General features: G+C 31.6%; 1 protein-coding gene across 27 annotated transcripts in view; it reads right to left on the bottom strand.

The window, feature by feature from the left end:
* Window positions 1–18,699, bottom strand: part of LOC132744206 (muscleblind-like protein 3) — a 94,651-nt gene that overhangs the window by 67,042 nt on the left and 8,910 nt on the right. The window contains exon 1 of one of the 27 annotated variants that reach the window (XM_060732974.1): window positions 1,248–1,404. The exons of the other annotated variants lie outside the window; for them this stretch is intronic. Within the exon in view, the coding sequence (XP_060588957.1) occupies window positions 1,248–1,253 (6 nt within the window). The 5' untranslated portion in view covers window positions 1,254–1,404. Of the gene's footprint in view, window positions 1–1,247; window positions 1,405–18,699 lie in introns of those variants that run through there. 27 annotated transcript variants of the gene reach the window in all.

The raw sequence follows: 18,699 nt of genomic DNA, 5'->3' as shown, positions 1-18,699 counted from the left end.
GAATTCAACAATAAATGTCAAAAACGATGGCATTATTTTCCTAAACAGATATAATAAAACTGAAATAACATTGTAAAATAACACTTTTGTAACGAAGCGATGGTGCGTCTTCTTAAGCAAAATCACCCCAAGCGTCGTAGAACTACAATCATCATGGGACATTATTTCATGACAAAAATTGTAAAATAACAAAAGCGTTTTATCATGATTACTGCCAATACAAAATACAGCCGACCAATTTTCTCATGAAACAATTGCAAGCGAGTGAATCCGTTTTTTATATTCCTACACCCTTTAAACATGGTCATGCTTTAAAGCTTTTAACAGAATTAGGCCTCATGAACGGGGGAAATTTATACCGGAGAACACGATATTCTAATTGACCATAAAAGGATTTCCATATTTTTTTGAAAGCAGATGTTAAAACAAACTTTAACACTGTATAATAAATGAGGCATTAAAGTACATGATTCAGCGTAAGACGGCAACAGTCTTTGCTCGGATTATAACAATTAGCAAACTTAGCCCCCTTCCCTTATAGAACGATTATTATAACTGTATTTATAAACTGTGCTGATAGCATAAAATATGCAATATAATTATCAATCTGCTGAAAGCATAAAATATACAAAACTGCGGGCATCTTGCATTCATTGAACTATTAATATGCAACAAAAATGAAGGTTTTGCGCAGACTGCATACAACATACGAGAACGAACATCTTGCTTTGATCGTAAGCTTCATATTAATATACAAGAACGGAAGAAAACGCCAGTTCTTTAATGTCATGCGGCTATTATAAGGTTAATGAAAATATGTATACCAGGAAACAGGACATAAAAAATTTATTACAAATGACCTTCCTGACAATTCTTAATCTGGCATCACAAGGAAATTTATCTACACAAATGGAATTAAAAGGAAATATATTTTTCTTTTTAATCAAACCCATAAAACTGTCAACTAAACAGGAAAATAAAAGACATTGTAATTGTATTTAATTATGGGCTTTGACAAAAATATGACACCGAATACAATAGAAACTAAACAGATTAAATTAAAATAGCGTTCTGTGGTAAATGAAGGAAAATTAGTACCGAAATTAATTTTAAGCCTCTTTTGCAAAGAATTTAAAATTTTCAAATATGAAAAAACAATTCATACGATAATATTCAACAAACATTTCCTTTCTAAAGCCAAAACTTTACAGCTTCGTGTATATAATATATAATAATAAAATAAGTACCTGCATCGTGAAATAATATATTCGACAAGAAAATAAAAAATTGTCCTAAAATTATATAAATGTCCACTTGCTAATAGGTCACTAACATCTATAAAAGCGCAGTGTCCAATAATTTGGGCTATATAATGTTTATATGGGGCATTCTCTACACATGTAATACTTATCTAAGTACCCTATGGCTTATCATAAACTAATACCCTGGGTAAACACATTCTCTCTATGCTATCTAATACAGCAATACTTTATCAGTGCCCAAAAGTTTCTAAATTTCGAGATTACTTTCAATACAGGCTTAGGTGGTGATAGGGGTATGTGAAATAAATAACAGACAAAAGTAGGGGGCACTTAAATGGTTCATTTTCATGTTTAAAAAATTTATAATAGTTCATAGACTTGTGCCTGTGTGAAGTGGATAAAGGTAAAAAGGTGGATTCATTGTAACAAGATGGAACTTTTCAACCTTTTTCTTCTTTTTTTAAATTTGAAGATGTTCAAATTTAATGCCTATTAAAGTTTACTTATTTTTACGCAAAACTGAATTTTTTTTCACAACTGCATATGAAAAATAAGACGACCTTAAAATTTTCAAAAACAAATCAACAAGATGCTTTTCAAAACTGCTTCAATGCTATATTTTATCCCCCAACCCCCACCTTTTAAGTAATTTATCAAAATATAACAAAAGAAGAATGCCACAAAGAACGAGTAAAGTAAAAAGTTAAATGGAGAAAACGCCGTAATTATAGATGCAACTTCATAAATATTACCAAATGCTTCTCATCAATTTAAGTCTACAAAAAATAGACAAATAGACTTTCTATTACAAAGAATTTCAAACATGTTTTATAAATAATGCCCGTAATGATTAAACGGCAGACAGCGGCATTCCATTATATAACTTTTTTACGCAAACTCAAGACGTTTCTGGCAAGAGTATCCAACGTTTTTCAAATAAATTCATACTTTATTGTAATATTTTATTACATTTAGCTTCCCCAAGGCTCCGAGGATTTGGCACAAGTTTTCTTTCGTGCCGAAAAGTACACCGTTTTAGTAATCATAACACCAAACAGAGGGCCTTCATCAACAAAACATTCAAAATATCGGCACCTGTACAGAAAACTTTAAATATTCACATGAATAAATTTCGCGAAATACATCTCAGAAGAAAAACATAATTGTACAGAAAAATAACGATATTGCTTGAACTAATAGAGATATAAATTTGACGGAAAAAATTTCCATTCCTTAGATTTCTATATATATTGCATAGGACTGTAATAAATCTTTGTAAATTAGGCCGCAAACCCTCGTAAATAATATTCTCCCATGAAACTTCTATCAAAAGGTATATCTTATTTGATGAAATGAATAATTGATTAAGACAATTAACATCTGCGCTGTTGTAATGCTTTTACTGCATTTTCTGTTTATGCCATTTTAGTAAAAGTAAACCTTAGTTTTTGAAAAACAAAACCTTTTGAATATTTTAATCTTTATATATTTTTTTTGCAATTTTTATTACTTAGATTAAGAAATTTATTGCATTTTTAAGCACTTATGACCAACATTTAAATAAATACCAAAACTCCATCAATAAATTTTTTTAATGTTTTGGGGGGACCAGAAACAAATCTCTCTTTTCTTTAATCTTTTGGCCTTATATTTAACATTCGACAAATGATTTAAAATATGATTCATATCAATACGCATTGTTTCAAATGCTTGTAGCTGACATTTTAATACATGTAGTTGCATTTAGTCATGTCATTTACATGTATATACAGTAATATACTATTTTTCTCTAGAAATATCTCCATTCTAACCACTATTAGGGCCTCAGTTCAATATTTCAAAAATCAAAGACAGAAAATCAAGCAGGGTATTATATCTACAGGTCTTAAAGACTCTTTGTTCACTTTGTCAATCACTGTAAATGAGAAACTGATAAACTATCCACTACTAGCAAAGCTCTCTATATATATCACTTGATAAACTATCCACTACTATCAGTGTATTTTATATTTACTATTTACATTTTCGTCAATGGATCATTATACTAAATATTTAATCAAAACATTAATCTCAAATGTCAATTACGCTTGTTCAAGGGCCTTTTTCCTGTAATAAATGAAGGTGATTTTTTAAAATATTTTATTACATCAGCCTCAAATTTTACAATCTCCTAAATTTCAAGTATTATTCCTCAAGGCCATGACGACCGAAATTTGAAAATCTCTGAAATTGTAGAATTATGATAGTTATCAGTTTGCTAAGAAAAACGTCTGTCATGGTGTTTCCCTTCAGTTTTTCTTGTCCTTCGGGATTGTTAGTTCTGACACCTTAAGTGTTGAAAATTGAGTACCACTCAAGCTGGTGCTCTATTGGGGCAAGAGGGATGTTGCATTTGTTCATTAAAACTTATGCACAGACTCAATCAAACTGAGTCTGCAATTTTCATGTAATTTTGTTTTGAATACTGCTTTCTATATTTGGATGACATTAAAGTCCAAAGATTACTCATGTCTTGAAAAATAATTTTAATGACTTCATTTTCCTAGCCCACACCCCACTAAATTTTAATCAAGACAAAAGCATTTAACATTTTTAGGGAAAATTCAAAATAATTATTAACCCATAAGTCAGACTATTGCAAACCATGCACAGATGTGCCGCCAGCTGATCTTGGTCTGCACCGGTTGTAAGGGTAAAATCAGTTGCCGCCAGCGGGCTAGATAGTTGCTAAAAAAATTCCAAATTATTTTAACAAATCATAAGCCGTTTTCCACCTCTCTCCAAATTTATCTTATTTCACGACTCAAAATATTCCCAATTGGGGGGACCTAGACCGGTTCCCAAAAGAACACGAGATGGCGGCAGATTATCAATTTTCGCAAGAAACCCATTTGATATATTTCTTTAATATATAAATATTCTGAAAACTAGAAATGTGTCATCATGCCACGGATGCCCCCGCATGCAGCCAAAATTTCAGATGGTGCATTAATTTTTTTTTTCATTTTAAGTTCAAAGCCCTTAAAACTTTTCAATGTTAACACAAACCATTTCCATACAACGTTCAAGGCACTGAAATTATTCAGTCTTAACCTTTAGAAAAAGCATATTGCATATTTGTAGCCAAAATAATGGCTAAAAGAATGAGTGCTGAAACTGAAAGTTCAAAATTTTTCCAACATTCAGGAAAGATAAGTTTGTCCAAAATCATTGAACCACGACCAAATTCAAACTTAAACTGCTTATTCCTAAGATGTATCTATATTATTTTCAAAGTGAAAGGGACATAACTCTGCCAAAAATCCATCAAACCATGACCAAATTCCAACTTGACCTGCCCATTCCTTTGACATATCCATATGTCAAATTAAAATTGAATATGTAACACTGTTAGGTAGATAATGAACAGAAACTGTAAATTTCATATTATTTTCAAAGTGAAAGGGGCATTACTCTGCCAAAAATCATTGAACCATGACCAAATTTGAACTTGGCCTGGGCATTCCAAAAACATATCCATATGTCAAATTTGAGTTGAATGTGTTGTACCATTGGGGAGATAATAAACGGAAACTGAAAATTTCATATTACTTTCAAAGTGAAAGGGGCATAACTCTGCCAAAAATCGTTGAACCATGACCAAATTTGAACTTGACCTGCGCATTCCATTGACGCATCCATATGTCACGTTTGAGTTGAATGTGTTGTACCTTGAGGGAGATAATGAACGGAAACTGAAAATTTCATATTATTTTCAAAGTAAAAGGGGCATAACTCTGCCAAAAATCATCGAACCACGACCAAATTTGAACTTGACCTGCGCATTCCTTTGACGCATCAATATGTCACGCTTGAGTTGAATGTGTTGTACCTTGAGGGAGATAATGAACGGAAACTGAAAATTTAATATTATTTTCAAAGTGAAAGGGGCATAACTCTGCCAAAAATCATCGAACCATGACCAAATTCGAACTTGACCTGTATTTTCTCATGACATATCCATATGTCAAGTTTGAGTTGATTGTGTTGTACCGTTGGGGAGATAATGAACGGAAACTGAAAATTTCAAATTATTTTCAAAGTAAAAGGGGCATAACTCTGCCAAAAATCATCGAACCATAACCAAATTCGAACTTGACCTGTATCTTCTCATAACATATCCATATGTCAAGTTTGAGTTGAATGTGTCCAACCGTTCTTGAGATAATGAACGGAAACTGAAATTTCATATTATTTTCAAAGTAAAAGGGGCATAACTCTGCCAAAAATCATCAAACCATGACCAAATTCGAACTTGACCTGTATTTTCTCATGACATATCCATATGTCAAATTTGAGTTGAATGTGCCCAACCGTTCTTAAGATAATGAACGGAAACTGATGATGACGGAATGACAGAATGACGGAAGGACGGAAGGACGGAAGGATGGAAGGACGGAAGGACGGAAGGACGGAAGGACGGAATGACGGAATGACGGAACAGGGGTAACACTATATGCCCCGGCCATTACATGGCGGGGGCATAAAAAAGCTCCCAAATACAAACCCAATTTACAAGAAATTATTATTCTAACAATTTCTACCATCAAGAAAGTTGTCTACCATTTTCAACTGCAGAAATTGTCACAAATAAATCAAAAAACCTCTTTAGCAAGAGAAATAACTTTAGTCTGTCTGTAAAATGTAGACAGAATATTATATTTCGGTATATTTAATAAGAAAAAAAAATTAATCTGATAAAACCGACTACTTGATTAAAAAGACGAAACGAAGAAATTTGTTCAATGTTTTCTTAGCAGACGGGCAAGAATCAATTGATTCGCAAACTGCTTCCTTTAAATATGTAAGTATTTATTATAAGTAAGCAGACGGAAAAAATGAAATATCCAAACATGCGAGCAGAATTGTATCGGAGAAGAATTTCATTGGTCTCAAAGGCTTTATAAAGTACTTCAATAGCAAAGAACATAAAAAATGCTTGTTGAGACTAAATTGTATATGATTTAATAATAATCAGGCAGATGTTCTTTACAACTGTTAATTATATGATTTTTTTCTCTTTCTCCAGCTCTATATACTATATACGGCTGATTCATTACAACCGCAGCCTCTAATTGCAGCCCCTAATTGCCACCGCATCCAGCCTCCACTCTCCATTGAAAAGGAGGGCCATGGACATTGAATTTAGTTAAAATTGAATGATGCTTAAGTATGAGTATATATAATGTAAATGTCAATACTTTACACAAGTGTCGCAGAAATAAAATTTTAACAATAAGTCATTTGTTCACCCTTCTTTAACAAAGGGGAGATAATCATTATGTAAAGAAACAACCTTTTCAAAAATAAATTTTTGATGTTCAGTTGCCTAAAATGTGTATGGTTTTAAAGTTTTAATATCATTAACTACAATTTTCTTTCATCAAATATCAAATTTCGATGATGATGATGATTATATTTCATCCGTCTTCTATTTTTTTATTTCTTTTTTTTTTTGTCAATAAAAATAAATCTGTACCATAGAAAGTGCAATTGCTACACTGAAACAACAAAACATGTCCTTTTGGGGATATTACGATTGGAAGCGAATTACACATAAAACAAGTCTAACAACTGCACCGCTATAAAAAGGCAATGTAACTTCTAAAGCCGAACATTTCCAATTACATCATATGATTGATGCTACAGACATATAACTCTCTATTTTTTTTCTGTCCGTCTATTATCATCTTGATCTATATTACCAGGACTATTCCAAATCTGTACCGGATTTCATCTAATTCTGATGCAGAATCTCCTTTAAAAATAGCGCGCCTTACGAAACTGGTAAATTTTCATGAAAATTTAGAAATTGTTTCTCAAATACTAAAAAAAATGAATGAACATAGTTTATTTCAGTAAGCATAATTAAGGCACTTATACAATTAACCCACATAAATAACATAAAAATTGTAAAAATTATGCAAAACAACGACCTTTCATTCAGTAAATAACAGGGCAATAATATGACGAAGATAATTAATTCACCCATATTTTTACATTATAAGATGTAAAGCATTACATCGACTGTAAACATTATTACTTTTCTTACATTGTTCAAGGATAGGGCTTTTAGGACTTGACCTTCAAAATTGATGCTGACCTTGAACCTGACGTTGCTGCCTTGTGCACTCAAATGTTCTTGAAAATCTTTCAAAGTGAACAATTCGAGATAAGAAGTAGAAAAGTAAATGTTATTTACAATCCGTAACTTTCACATTAAAAAATTGCAGCAAGCTCGTCTATTAGAATAAATACGACAAAATGATTTTTATCGCTAATATTGATGTATTTTCAGCTTGTAAGGTCAATTTCTCCTTATATGATGTTTGTTACGCCTTCGACTTTACATCAAAACTCTTCGCAGCCTGCTGAATTCATTATCGGGATTTCTGTCATATTTTAATAAATCTTCAATGAAAGAAACCTTATAAATTGTCTGATTGAAACACCAGTCACGAAACTGTTGCTACGGTGATACAGTCGTCTTAAGTTCTACCCCATTTAGTTATCAGTTTTGCGGAAAAATAATTGATACATGTAAGTACTTCAAGATAGCTTTGATCTTGTACAGGACGAAAAACACGTAGCGAAATTTATTACGATATTTCTTCTTTGTGAAAAGTAAAGATGCTACAAAAAATTAAAATGACAGCAGATTTATCTGTTTTTTGTTGGGAGGAATGGGGGGGGTAGTGATTGATTAAAAGATACATGCATCAAGAGCAACAAATATTTCATGTGGTCCTTATTAAACATATAAAAAGAATTCTACACTTGATGAATACCTGACTTGATGTTAAGGTGACTACAAAGTGCAGCCTCATTGACCAGATGTTTACCTCCTATACTGACTGCTAATGCTAGATCCTTATTACTTTCATCATATTTATAGTTTGGAAAGAAATAACAAACTTATCTTCTTAATTTAGCATAATTTATAACATAGGTGCAGCCTGACAATTTAAGACTTAACATTAGTGAACAAGACCAAATTTAACATTGCTGTAGTCTGACCAAATTCAAAATTGATGTAGTCTGAAGATATTCAACATATGTGCAGTTTGACCACATTCAACATTTGATAGTACAGTCTGACCAACATTTAATAGTGCAGTCTGACCAAATTCAACTTGGACTCTATATAATTTGCTATAACATTTTAGAATTATGATTTTGATATCTCATAAACCAACAATCTATGGTTACAAATCAAGTTGCGTTTTGCAAATTTAGCATATTATATATATAGTCAGACAATTAAGCAATTAAGTTTATTTCCAGCAAAGAGATCAAAAATAAGAATATGGATTACAAAGCTTGCCAAAAAAGACGGACCATGCTGTATAGAAAATTCCAGGCATTGATCAGAAGTCACGGTAAATCTCTATCTAGCGTTATCAATAATTTAACATCTACTTGCATTAGCTTCTACAAGGAAATGCAATTGTGGTCATTGACCTGTACTAATAGTGGACAATGACCTATCATAATATAGAATAATTATAGCATGTTAGTAATATAGGCAAATAAATCAAACAAAGAAAAATTGTACTTTTTTATTTTACTTTTTGATATTTCATATACATACTGCTGTGATTTGGAAGAGCAGTAAAGTATTTTTTTGTTCTCTGAAACAGTATTATTAAATTAATGTAGCCAGGCAATCAAAGGGTTTCTTTAATCTACATGAAGATTCTTTAATGTAAGTTTACGAGGTACATTTCTAATGTTAACTAACAAGAAACTGAATATTTCCATACCAAGCTGGATGTCATTTTAAAGCAAAAGCTGTATCATAAATGGGTCCATTTTAATATAAAGTAATGAAAAATGTCCGAGACTGACAAAAAAATCACCAAAATTATTAAACAGAAATTGTGCGTTGCACAATTTTATGAGTTAAATTAAATCCTACAATCTTATAAACAAAGTTTATACAAGTTGCAGAAATTATAAAAGCCCTCGGATATTTATAAATAAATACACTGCTAATCTGCATGATAATTTAGGATTTTATTTTTTTGGGCAGCCATTTTTTAATTTGTATGTGTGTGTATGTGTATATACATGGTGTGCAATTAATTAGCGAGACAACATCATCTGTCCTGTAACGTCTTTAATGTCCACATTGTTCACCGTGCCGTATGTCTACCAGCAATGTAAGTTGTACAGTAAACGTCAGGTAAAAACGTGTCGTCTGCTTCAGACACCAAATGAGGCAATGTCGAAAATAAATCATTCCCCTCATAAAGACGAAAGAAAATAGTTTTTTTAAATAATTATCCCAAATCTGGCTAAGGCATATTTTTTTATTTAAGTTTACGACTACATAGTCTTGTGTACTTTACCGAAGGTATATTAAAACGTAATAGTTTCGCTTTAGTAATTCTCTCAAAAAAAGACTTTTACCATAATTATTATTTAAAAAATACATGTACACAATGAGATAAGTGTAAATGTTTATCAATAAATAACATTTTCTTTTTCATTTTTTCCTTCTTCTTATCATAATAGAATATCGAAAAAATGGACAGCGTTCCTACAACTAATGAATACAATTTAATAATTTTATATACATCAACATTGCATATTTTGTAATCATAAAAATATCATTTAACCTTTAAAATATAAAAACTACTGCACCAACATGCAAATGACCTGAAAAATGTTTAGTAAGTATTTACGAACTTAATTCAATACGATATTTTAAAATCATCAGACCTTAAGACAACGACCTTCATTATAATTGATATAAAAACCATTCAATTAACACGAGGGGTTTTAAATTGTTTAATTACATACAATAGATGATTCATAGTCAAACCACTACAAAGTGTTGATTTAAATTTAATGCTCGCCAAACCAAAAAAACTCCACAGAACAAAAAAGTTAAGCAAAAATATCCATCAGTCCTGTTTGAAACAATTGTAAGATAAATCGGGAAACGTTTTGACAATAACGATTTGGAATCGATAATGCTTACATGGCTTTAAATCAAAATCAATGCAAATCTAAACTGTGTTATATAATTTATCATACACTAACCCTTACTTCACTAAATATCTTAAATGGACTTGTCCATCCTTCAACCTGGACAAGACCATTCATCATTTTTAGGGGAAAATTTCATTTGAAGTATGAAAAGCAGACGGTACAGATTATGATCAGACGATACGGATGTCATGTGCCGGCCTATCTTGGTTTGCAATGGTTGTATGGGTGCTAGGATTCAAACATGAAATAAATGTATAAAGAGCTATGAACAGTTGAATCAGACAATAATTATTATATATCATTCTTTTTAATGCATGAAACAATTTTTAAAGCACTTGTTAAAGAAAGAGGCTTCTCTGCATGATAAATAATTTGTTTCCCATTATAAACAACAATTATGTTTCTACAAGTATATTTATAATTGTTCATGTCCATAATTAGTTATTCTATTCTTAGGTCACTGACATACAAAACATAATAAATGTGTCAAATTGCAGGGAACATTGTTCTTAAATCAAGTTTCCATGTTATAATCAAGAGGACCTGACCATTTTAACAGGAAATTATCAATTCTGCCAAGGAAATTTTTTAAAACTTACTGCAATAATAAAATTTTAGCCCCAACAGGTAAAATTATCTATGACAATTTTATGTACTTTATGATTATCAATTTCTTGAAGTTTTTAAGTTTCACACACCAAAACGCAATAAAAAAAAACTTTGTTTGATTAGCAGTTGAGCTGTCAGACTTGTTCAACATTTTGTCAACAAAAAACTGATTTATTAAATCAGTGCATAATCACTAGATCCAGTCTGTAAAAGGAAATACAGGGTCATAGGTCATGTTCTAGACCAATAGAAGCTGTTTACTAGGTAAACAGTCAATATTTGCTTGTCTGCTGGGTAGGGGTAAAGTTATACATGAAACCCTGTCTCCATGCAAAGCTTCCTGCGATCAATATAATGTATAGAAATGCTAGGCACCGGTTTCACTCAAAACTTGACTCGCTAAACCCACAAAAATTGCAAGATAAGCACTTTTAGCAAACATGACATTTTATTTTTATTTTTTTTTTTTATTTTAAATTTCATTTGTTGCTTAAAGTAAATTGAAAACTTAATGTCACTACAATAAGTTATTGCTTTTGTTGGATTATTATAAGTGTAACTTCCAAGCTTCACTGATGGAGGAGAATACCTGAAGTGCCCCTCTATGCATCATTTAATGAGAATAACCACCAACTTTAGCCTATCAGAAACAAAACACAAAACATAGGCCATATATTATCTAAGACATCAATACAAATTTCAGACATCAATACAAATTTTATACATATAATTCAAATTTTAGATTACAACTTTTTTCAAAGAAGAATCAACCTTATGAATAACCTTATTCCAGTAAAGTTACTAATTAAGGCAGAGCACTCTCCGTATAAAGCACATATGTAAGTCACTAGGGTGCATTAATTAGATAAAGTATGACATATAACTCTTTTATATTTTAAAAGGTTGTCCTTTGCTGCAATATTTATGTGAAATCTAGCTGGAAGTCTAATAACTTCTCACAGCCCATTTTGTCGTACCTAACAATAAAATGCAATATAGGAAATGAACGAAACATGCATCATGTCATTTAAATGTATTTCCTACGGAAACGACAGACATTTCAATACACTACCAGAACACGTTTTTTGTTTCTGACATATTTTAGCTATTTCTGTAACGGCAAGTCTATGAATTAATAATGCCCGGCTAATGTGTTTTTATGCAACAAACACTATGGGCTATCACCGTAAATATAATGGATTCATATTGGATGTGAAGGTAGCCATTTAGATGAGCCCCAGGGACTTTGTAGACAAATTAATATGCTGTATTATTTTTCAGCCTAACACACATCTCTTGACAACGGTTTCAATGGAACCTTAGAAGCAACAGCGGTATACACCTTTTGTGTTTATATATCTGTTACAGAAAAATGACATCTCTCTCGCTTCCCTCTATATAAATTCTTTACTTCTATTTTTCCTCCTTCCTGGAAGAAGAGCAGAAACTTTTCTTTCCTCATACATGAAGAGCTAACTTGTACTTTTCCTCCAAAATGAAGAGCTCACACTTTTTTCCTCCTATATTAAAAGTACTGCTTTTTAAAACGGGATTTTCTTTATTCCAATCAAAACTTCTGATGAAATAATATACGTATATGTACATGTATCAAGTCAAGTGTTTTTTTGTTTTGTTTTTTCTATAAATAGATAAGATGATAATGAATAAGTGTAGGTTCAATACTTATTTTTCGCAGAAGTTGAATCAAATTATATTATGCGAGTTTTTGGCGAGCATATTATTAAATTATTCAAGGAGTTCAATCAATTTATTGTAATGAATCTACACAGATATAATATTCTATTCATGAGAAAATAAGTACTGGTTACTGGAAAAAAACGGAATCATTTTATGATAAACACACCTATAGTGTCATGCTAACATTTAACACAATTTTATGTTGTTTGTATAACGCAAATGACATCCCCATTGCATAGTTACATTACACTTACTTATATCATTTCCATTTCATAAATTTATTACACTCATGCCCCTGGTTTATGTGATAATTTTAACTTATGCAATACTTAAAATCTTCAGCTTTACATGTTTTGTTGGGGACAGAAAGACGTAAATTAAACATACTCTAAAAATCAATGAATCTTAACCAGGAAATGAAAAAGAGTGAAAGGTGTGTGTGCTTGTTGTTTAATCAGTGAAACATAGGCAATAAAACAATACACAATGGAGAGGGAAAAACATTAATTTGAACAAAACGGCAATGCAAACAAATAAATTAGATGACCTTCAAATGCAAATATCAGAACCCTATAAATCCCGGCTAAATCCATACAAGATCAACGAGCCTGTATTAAATGGCAAATAAGACAAAATCAACATGAGGTAATAATTCCTCTCCCTCATTCTATTTAATAATTGATTAAGGGGGGCCATTTACAGCATTATTGTAATTAGTATAATTAAATGTATGATGACAAAAACATCGTGTTTTGACTAATTAGCTACCGAGTTTTTTGTTATAATGCTCGTGCAGTGAAACAGACTGCGATGCTGTACAGAATTTTCTCTGTTATAATAAATTAATGGGGGATATAAATAACACCAGTACAAACTAATAGTATTCATAAAACTAGCTGAGATATAAATGTCATAAAGTAAAATGACTCCCAGCTACAAATATTCAGGAATTTTATTTACACTGTTTTTATAATTATATCTTGGAAACTCTGTAAAAGTTTCCAATTTCTCTCTTGTCTATATCCAAGAGAGTTATGAGTTTGAGCCCACTTTCAATGTTTACAGCCCAAAGCCAAGAGTCAATGTTGGGAGCCCAGAGTCAATTTTGGAAGACCTAAATCAATGTTTGTAGCCAAAAGTCAATGTTTTATAGCCAAGAGTCCATGTTTGGAGTCCAAGGTCAGGGTCAATGTTTGGAGCCCAAAGTCAATGTTTGGAGCCCAAAGTCAACCTTTGGAGCAAAAAGCCAATGTACTTATTATTCCAGGGCTTGGAGATACACTGTTGTATCATACAAGTTAAAACTGTTTAATACAAGGATACCGTGTGTTATTTGACACCGAAAATTATTCTTAAACCTCAGTTAAAATACCAATGCAAAATTTCTTTAAGTTTCTGAAAGCTTTAAGTAACCACAATAACAGACATTTCTACTATATATAGCGCCACATCAGCCTTACACAACCCAAGACTCTCTAATACTCCATTTCAATAATAAGTTACCAAAATCGCTCATTTAAACAATAAACAATTCTAAATTTAGAGCCTGACAAACTGCATAAATTAAATAGGGTCTGGGTAAGAGATTAGAAAATATGACTAAGAGCCCCTGACATGTTGGAGGCTAAAACAATTTTCAGTTTCCAAGGCCGACTTTTTCAGCCGCCAAAAAGTGATCACATCGCGTGATTTTCATGAAGAAAAAATTAAATACAGACATGACACATGAATATACATGACAATGATTGCAATTTCCGCTATCTAAACATAGTGCACTTCAAATAAACTTGTCTATTATGATAGTTTTAAGTGTTTGAAGCCATTTCACTGGGTAATTTTCCAAATTTCGCTAACGCTTTTTTTTCTCTCCCTTCATTTTCTTTTCTTTTCCCCCCTCAAAGTGACATGTGTTTTAAATTTTAAGTGCCTCTATATAAACATTGTCTAAGTTCCCACATAATCTAACAATCTGTAAATAACGTTTTCTGATTACGAGACTATGTATTTCACTTTTTCTTCCCCACTGTTATCTAAAAACTTTTAAAGTGGAACTCATTCCTTCCATATGTAAAGGGATAGGTTTGACAAACGGAAGTCCCGCCTTCTGCACAATGTCTGCAAGTTTTGTCTGGAGTCTTTTAAAAACAATCTGTATTTTCAAGCTTGCGTAATTACTCTCTCAACATAAGTTCTTGTTGAAAAATTGAAAAACCTGTTACTGGGGGAAAAATGCCAACCACTTTTGCTGCAGGTTTGATTTATGTAACAATATTTGAAAAACCTAAATTTTGATCTTTGGTAACAATAAGGATGGGGATGAATTTACGCTAACCAATTTCAAAATCAAGATAGCAGAATAAGTAACAAATCAATTGTAACCGTGCCCCACCCCCAACTTGGGGAAGTGTTGGGGTCAGGTAGAGTAGAAAGCCATGTTTTGATGTACTGTCTGTCCTTGAATTGACGATTGGTGCTGTGGAGTTTTTAAACTCCAAAATAGCCAGGAAATTATGTGAATACTTGCAATGCATTGACATTTATTGAATTTTACCTTCCGCCTGTCATCGCAAAGCAGGGCCTTCCAAAAGGATTTGAAAGTGCAAAACTCAAAGTCCATCCCAACCCCCAAATGTGGCGAGTCTGCCATTACATTTGCCTTAATTGCAATTAGAACAGTAAACTTGTTTTGAAATAAAATATATTTGTTGCAAGTCCTAATGTAAATAGAAAAACCATAACTATGAAAACATTCAATTACTTTTTTGAATTTTTCACCATTTTCAAATTGACAATGTTAAAATTAAATATTCTTTTCTTTTTCTTTTTTTTTTTTTTGCACACAAGACTTCAAACACCTATTCCATTGTGGGGAATTACTTTGGATTGCCTTCAGAATGAGACAGAAATATTGTGATAAAAGAAAAATATGCCAAACATAGGGCCATCTGGAGCCATTAACAATACATATACCATTGCATTTTATAGGAAATTTATTTCACACCTGATTCTTACAGTCACCCTTTTTATGGTTATTTGCCAATGATCACAGTATCAGGACTGGTTCTCCTTTTATTCTATGGGCTATAAATTCTCCATCTAACAATGTAGGAAACCAGTCCAAATATCCATAAATGTCAGATTAGAATGGTACTCTTAATTCCATTTTATCCATTGAGTAACTTAGTATTTAACTTTGCACTGTAAATTAAGCAAAAACTTAACGAAAAGCTAGGAAATTAACCAGTTAATTGGTAGATAACCTGACCACTATTCTAAAGTGCTTGACAGTATAAACGAGGGCCTTACTGGAATTTGACAAAGGGAAATAATTCAGTGATGTTTCTTGCTAGAGTTATAGCTCCTAACTTATGCTTTTTAATCAGAACATGTACTCAGTGTTTGCAGATTATGAAATTACTAGATTTTAACCAGAAACTGCAAATAGTTAATCTGCAGCAATCACTGTGTGGTGAATGTCACGTAAGTTAACCAGTTAACAGGCCTAATGAACAAGTTGCCTGAAGTGATGAGTTAACCAGAAGGTTAAGTACTGTTGACAAATGAAATATAGTCAGAAGTCAACTAGAATTGAATTCCTACACAGGCAAATAATTAACTTCTCTTCATAAAGTTAACCTATTTCACTGAAGAAAAAAACAACAGCTAAATTTGTGCACAGTTTGATCTGCAACTCATCAATGCATGATTTTTGTGCTTACATATCTTTGCATTAATCCACTTAGAGAGAAAAAAGGGAGGGGGGGTGAGGGGGGATGGCTAGAGATTGCATTCCAAAACTTTGAAACAGCACACAGCGCAGATGTGCTGAATCATGTACTATAATTAATATAGGTAAAAGTGTTGTATTTCATATTCTCTTTGATTATGTAATAGAAGATGCAATTATTTAATGTAATTACGTTCTGCAGACCAAATCAACTGCCAGACATAGTACTAAATTATACTGGAAAGTATTGGCATCTCCCAAACAACATTTGCGGCATGAGCTACTAATTCCTTTTATGCACAATGACAATTTTTCAGTCGATCTTCTAGTCAACAAATATTATAGTAAATCTAACAAACGTAAATTTTAATGAACATAGGTAAAAAAAATTTGTTAAACGTAAGCACAATTAGCAGCTGTTAAAGTTCATTTTTACAGCACAACAAATTTAGATATATGGCCTGAAGCATTAACACGATTGATGACGATTTTTTGCAGTAAACAATATCTTTATCAATAATATAAGCCCCTTTAATTGACCCACAGAGATCCTGCTCAGAGCTTACCCATCAAGCATAGGCTTATCATCAGCCAGTCAGAATGAAAAAAATAAATAAAAAAAATTGTGTTTTACAAGGAATGAAAACATTTTACATATTGGACTGCCATTGAATTAATTTGAATATTAAACCCTGCATCATAAAGATTATTTCACATTTCTAGAACAAGCTTCTTAAGATGACATAATGCATAATACATTGTAACTTTGAAGTACACAACTCACATTTCATGTTGTCGTAAAAACTACCCCCTAAGAAATGAGTTCTCTATGCGCTTCGTAAAAAACATTCAGAAAAACTCATTCTGCTCGTTAAAGACTACCCTGCCATCAATTTTACTGCCACATTTTTTATATTTTGACAGCCAATCTTTATTGCATTGGAGAAAAAAAAACGTGGAAAAAATTAACCGATTTGAAAACCATGTTCTCATAACGTATCACGTTTTGCTATACACTTGTAGTAAGTAGAATCGCATAACTTTGGAAGATTCGTACAAAATAGTCACGAGAAGTCTGTAAAGCATAATCATTAAAACTTTGATGTGTAATTACATACCCCCGAAGACTTTTTCTCAGTAACAAGTTGAACAGAAAATTAACAGCATTTAAAAAAACCCTATGGCAGCTTTTTGGGGGAAAATACGTAGTTCCAATCACGAGCCTAGAAATGGCTGGCAGTCCAATTTACCCGACATGTTCAAAATAGTTGCTTTCTCTTTTAATTTGCGATCTTTCCTTCCAGCAGACATAAGAACTACTTTCGGTGCCAAAAATTTACATTCAAATCCATAACTCATGCAAATATTACTTGTAAAACATAAGGAAGTTCCGAATATCAGACCATATTTTCTGTATCCCATTTTGACCTACATTTTATCAAACATTGCACATTATCTCTATTATCTGGTTAAAATTCTCATTCCATAAGAAAACAACAGGTCTCATATTGTAATGAATACATATATATTATGTGCTTTACATGTATATATTTATTGTAAATGGCTCCCAACTTCTGCTAAATTGACTCGATTAACATAAATTTACATTTTTTCCTTTTCGTCTTGTCGGCTTAAAGATGAAGTTCAGTACAATTTTACGAATGTATAGTTCTCATTTTTTTTTAATTTTTATCAAAACAGTATTCCAAAATAGTGCCAAATACCCAAACACAATAATGAAATTCATAAAAAAAGTATTTAAAAAAAATGTTTTATTTTTAAAACTTAAATATATATAAGATATAATATAATTATAATATATATCATTTTATACTCTCTCAAAGAAGGTTATGTTATTATACCCATATATTATTAAAATTGCTCAAAAACCTTTCTTTAAAAATATTTTTTATTGCTTATACCTAGAAAAATTATAAATGCTCGTAAACACTGGAAAAAATATATTATAACAAAATAATAAAACATGCCAATTGTCAAGTATTTAGTATTTATAAGTGATACTCAAAATGGGTACTAACATTTCTTTTTCTTTATTTTTTTTTGAAAAAACAAAAAAACAACAATACTAAGAAGCAATGAAATATTTAACAATGGGCTTATCAGCAAAATACTTTACAGTAAGTATAATGATGATGATTATATTATACTATTTCTTATAGGCACTTTCAATATACTTAAATCATTATTTAAGTGTAATGACAATATGAAGTTTTTACACTTACATTTTATCAATTACACTTAGAAATCAGCAAGGAGCAAGAGTTTAGAATGGGCCCTACATGTCCCACCTCTGTTAAAAACAATAGTGGAAAAAATCTTTGAAAAAACGAAGATGAAAAAATTATA

Source organism: Ruditapes philippinarum, unplaced genomic scaffold (assembly GCF_026571515.1).
Source record: "Ruditapes philippinarum isolate M1 unplaced genomic scaffold, ASM2657151v2 ctg2967_1_1_1_1, whole genome shotgun sequence".
NCBI classification, from domain to species: Eukaryota; Metazoa; Mollusca; class Bivalvia; order Venerida; family Veneridae; genus Ruditapes; species Ruditapes philippinarum.
The sequence above is the reverse complement of the archived record's forward strand: the minus strand, read 5'-3'. Positions and strand labels throughout refer to the sequence as shown.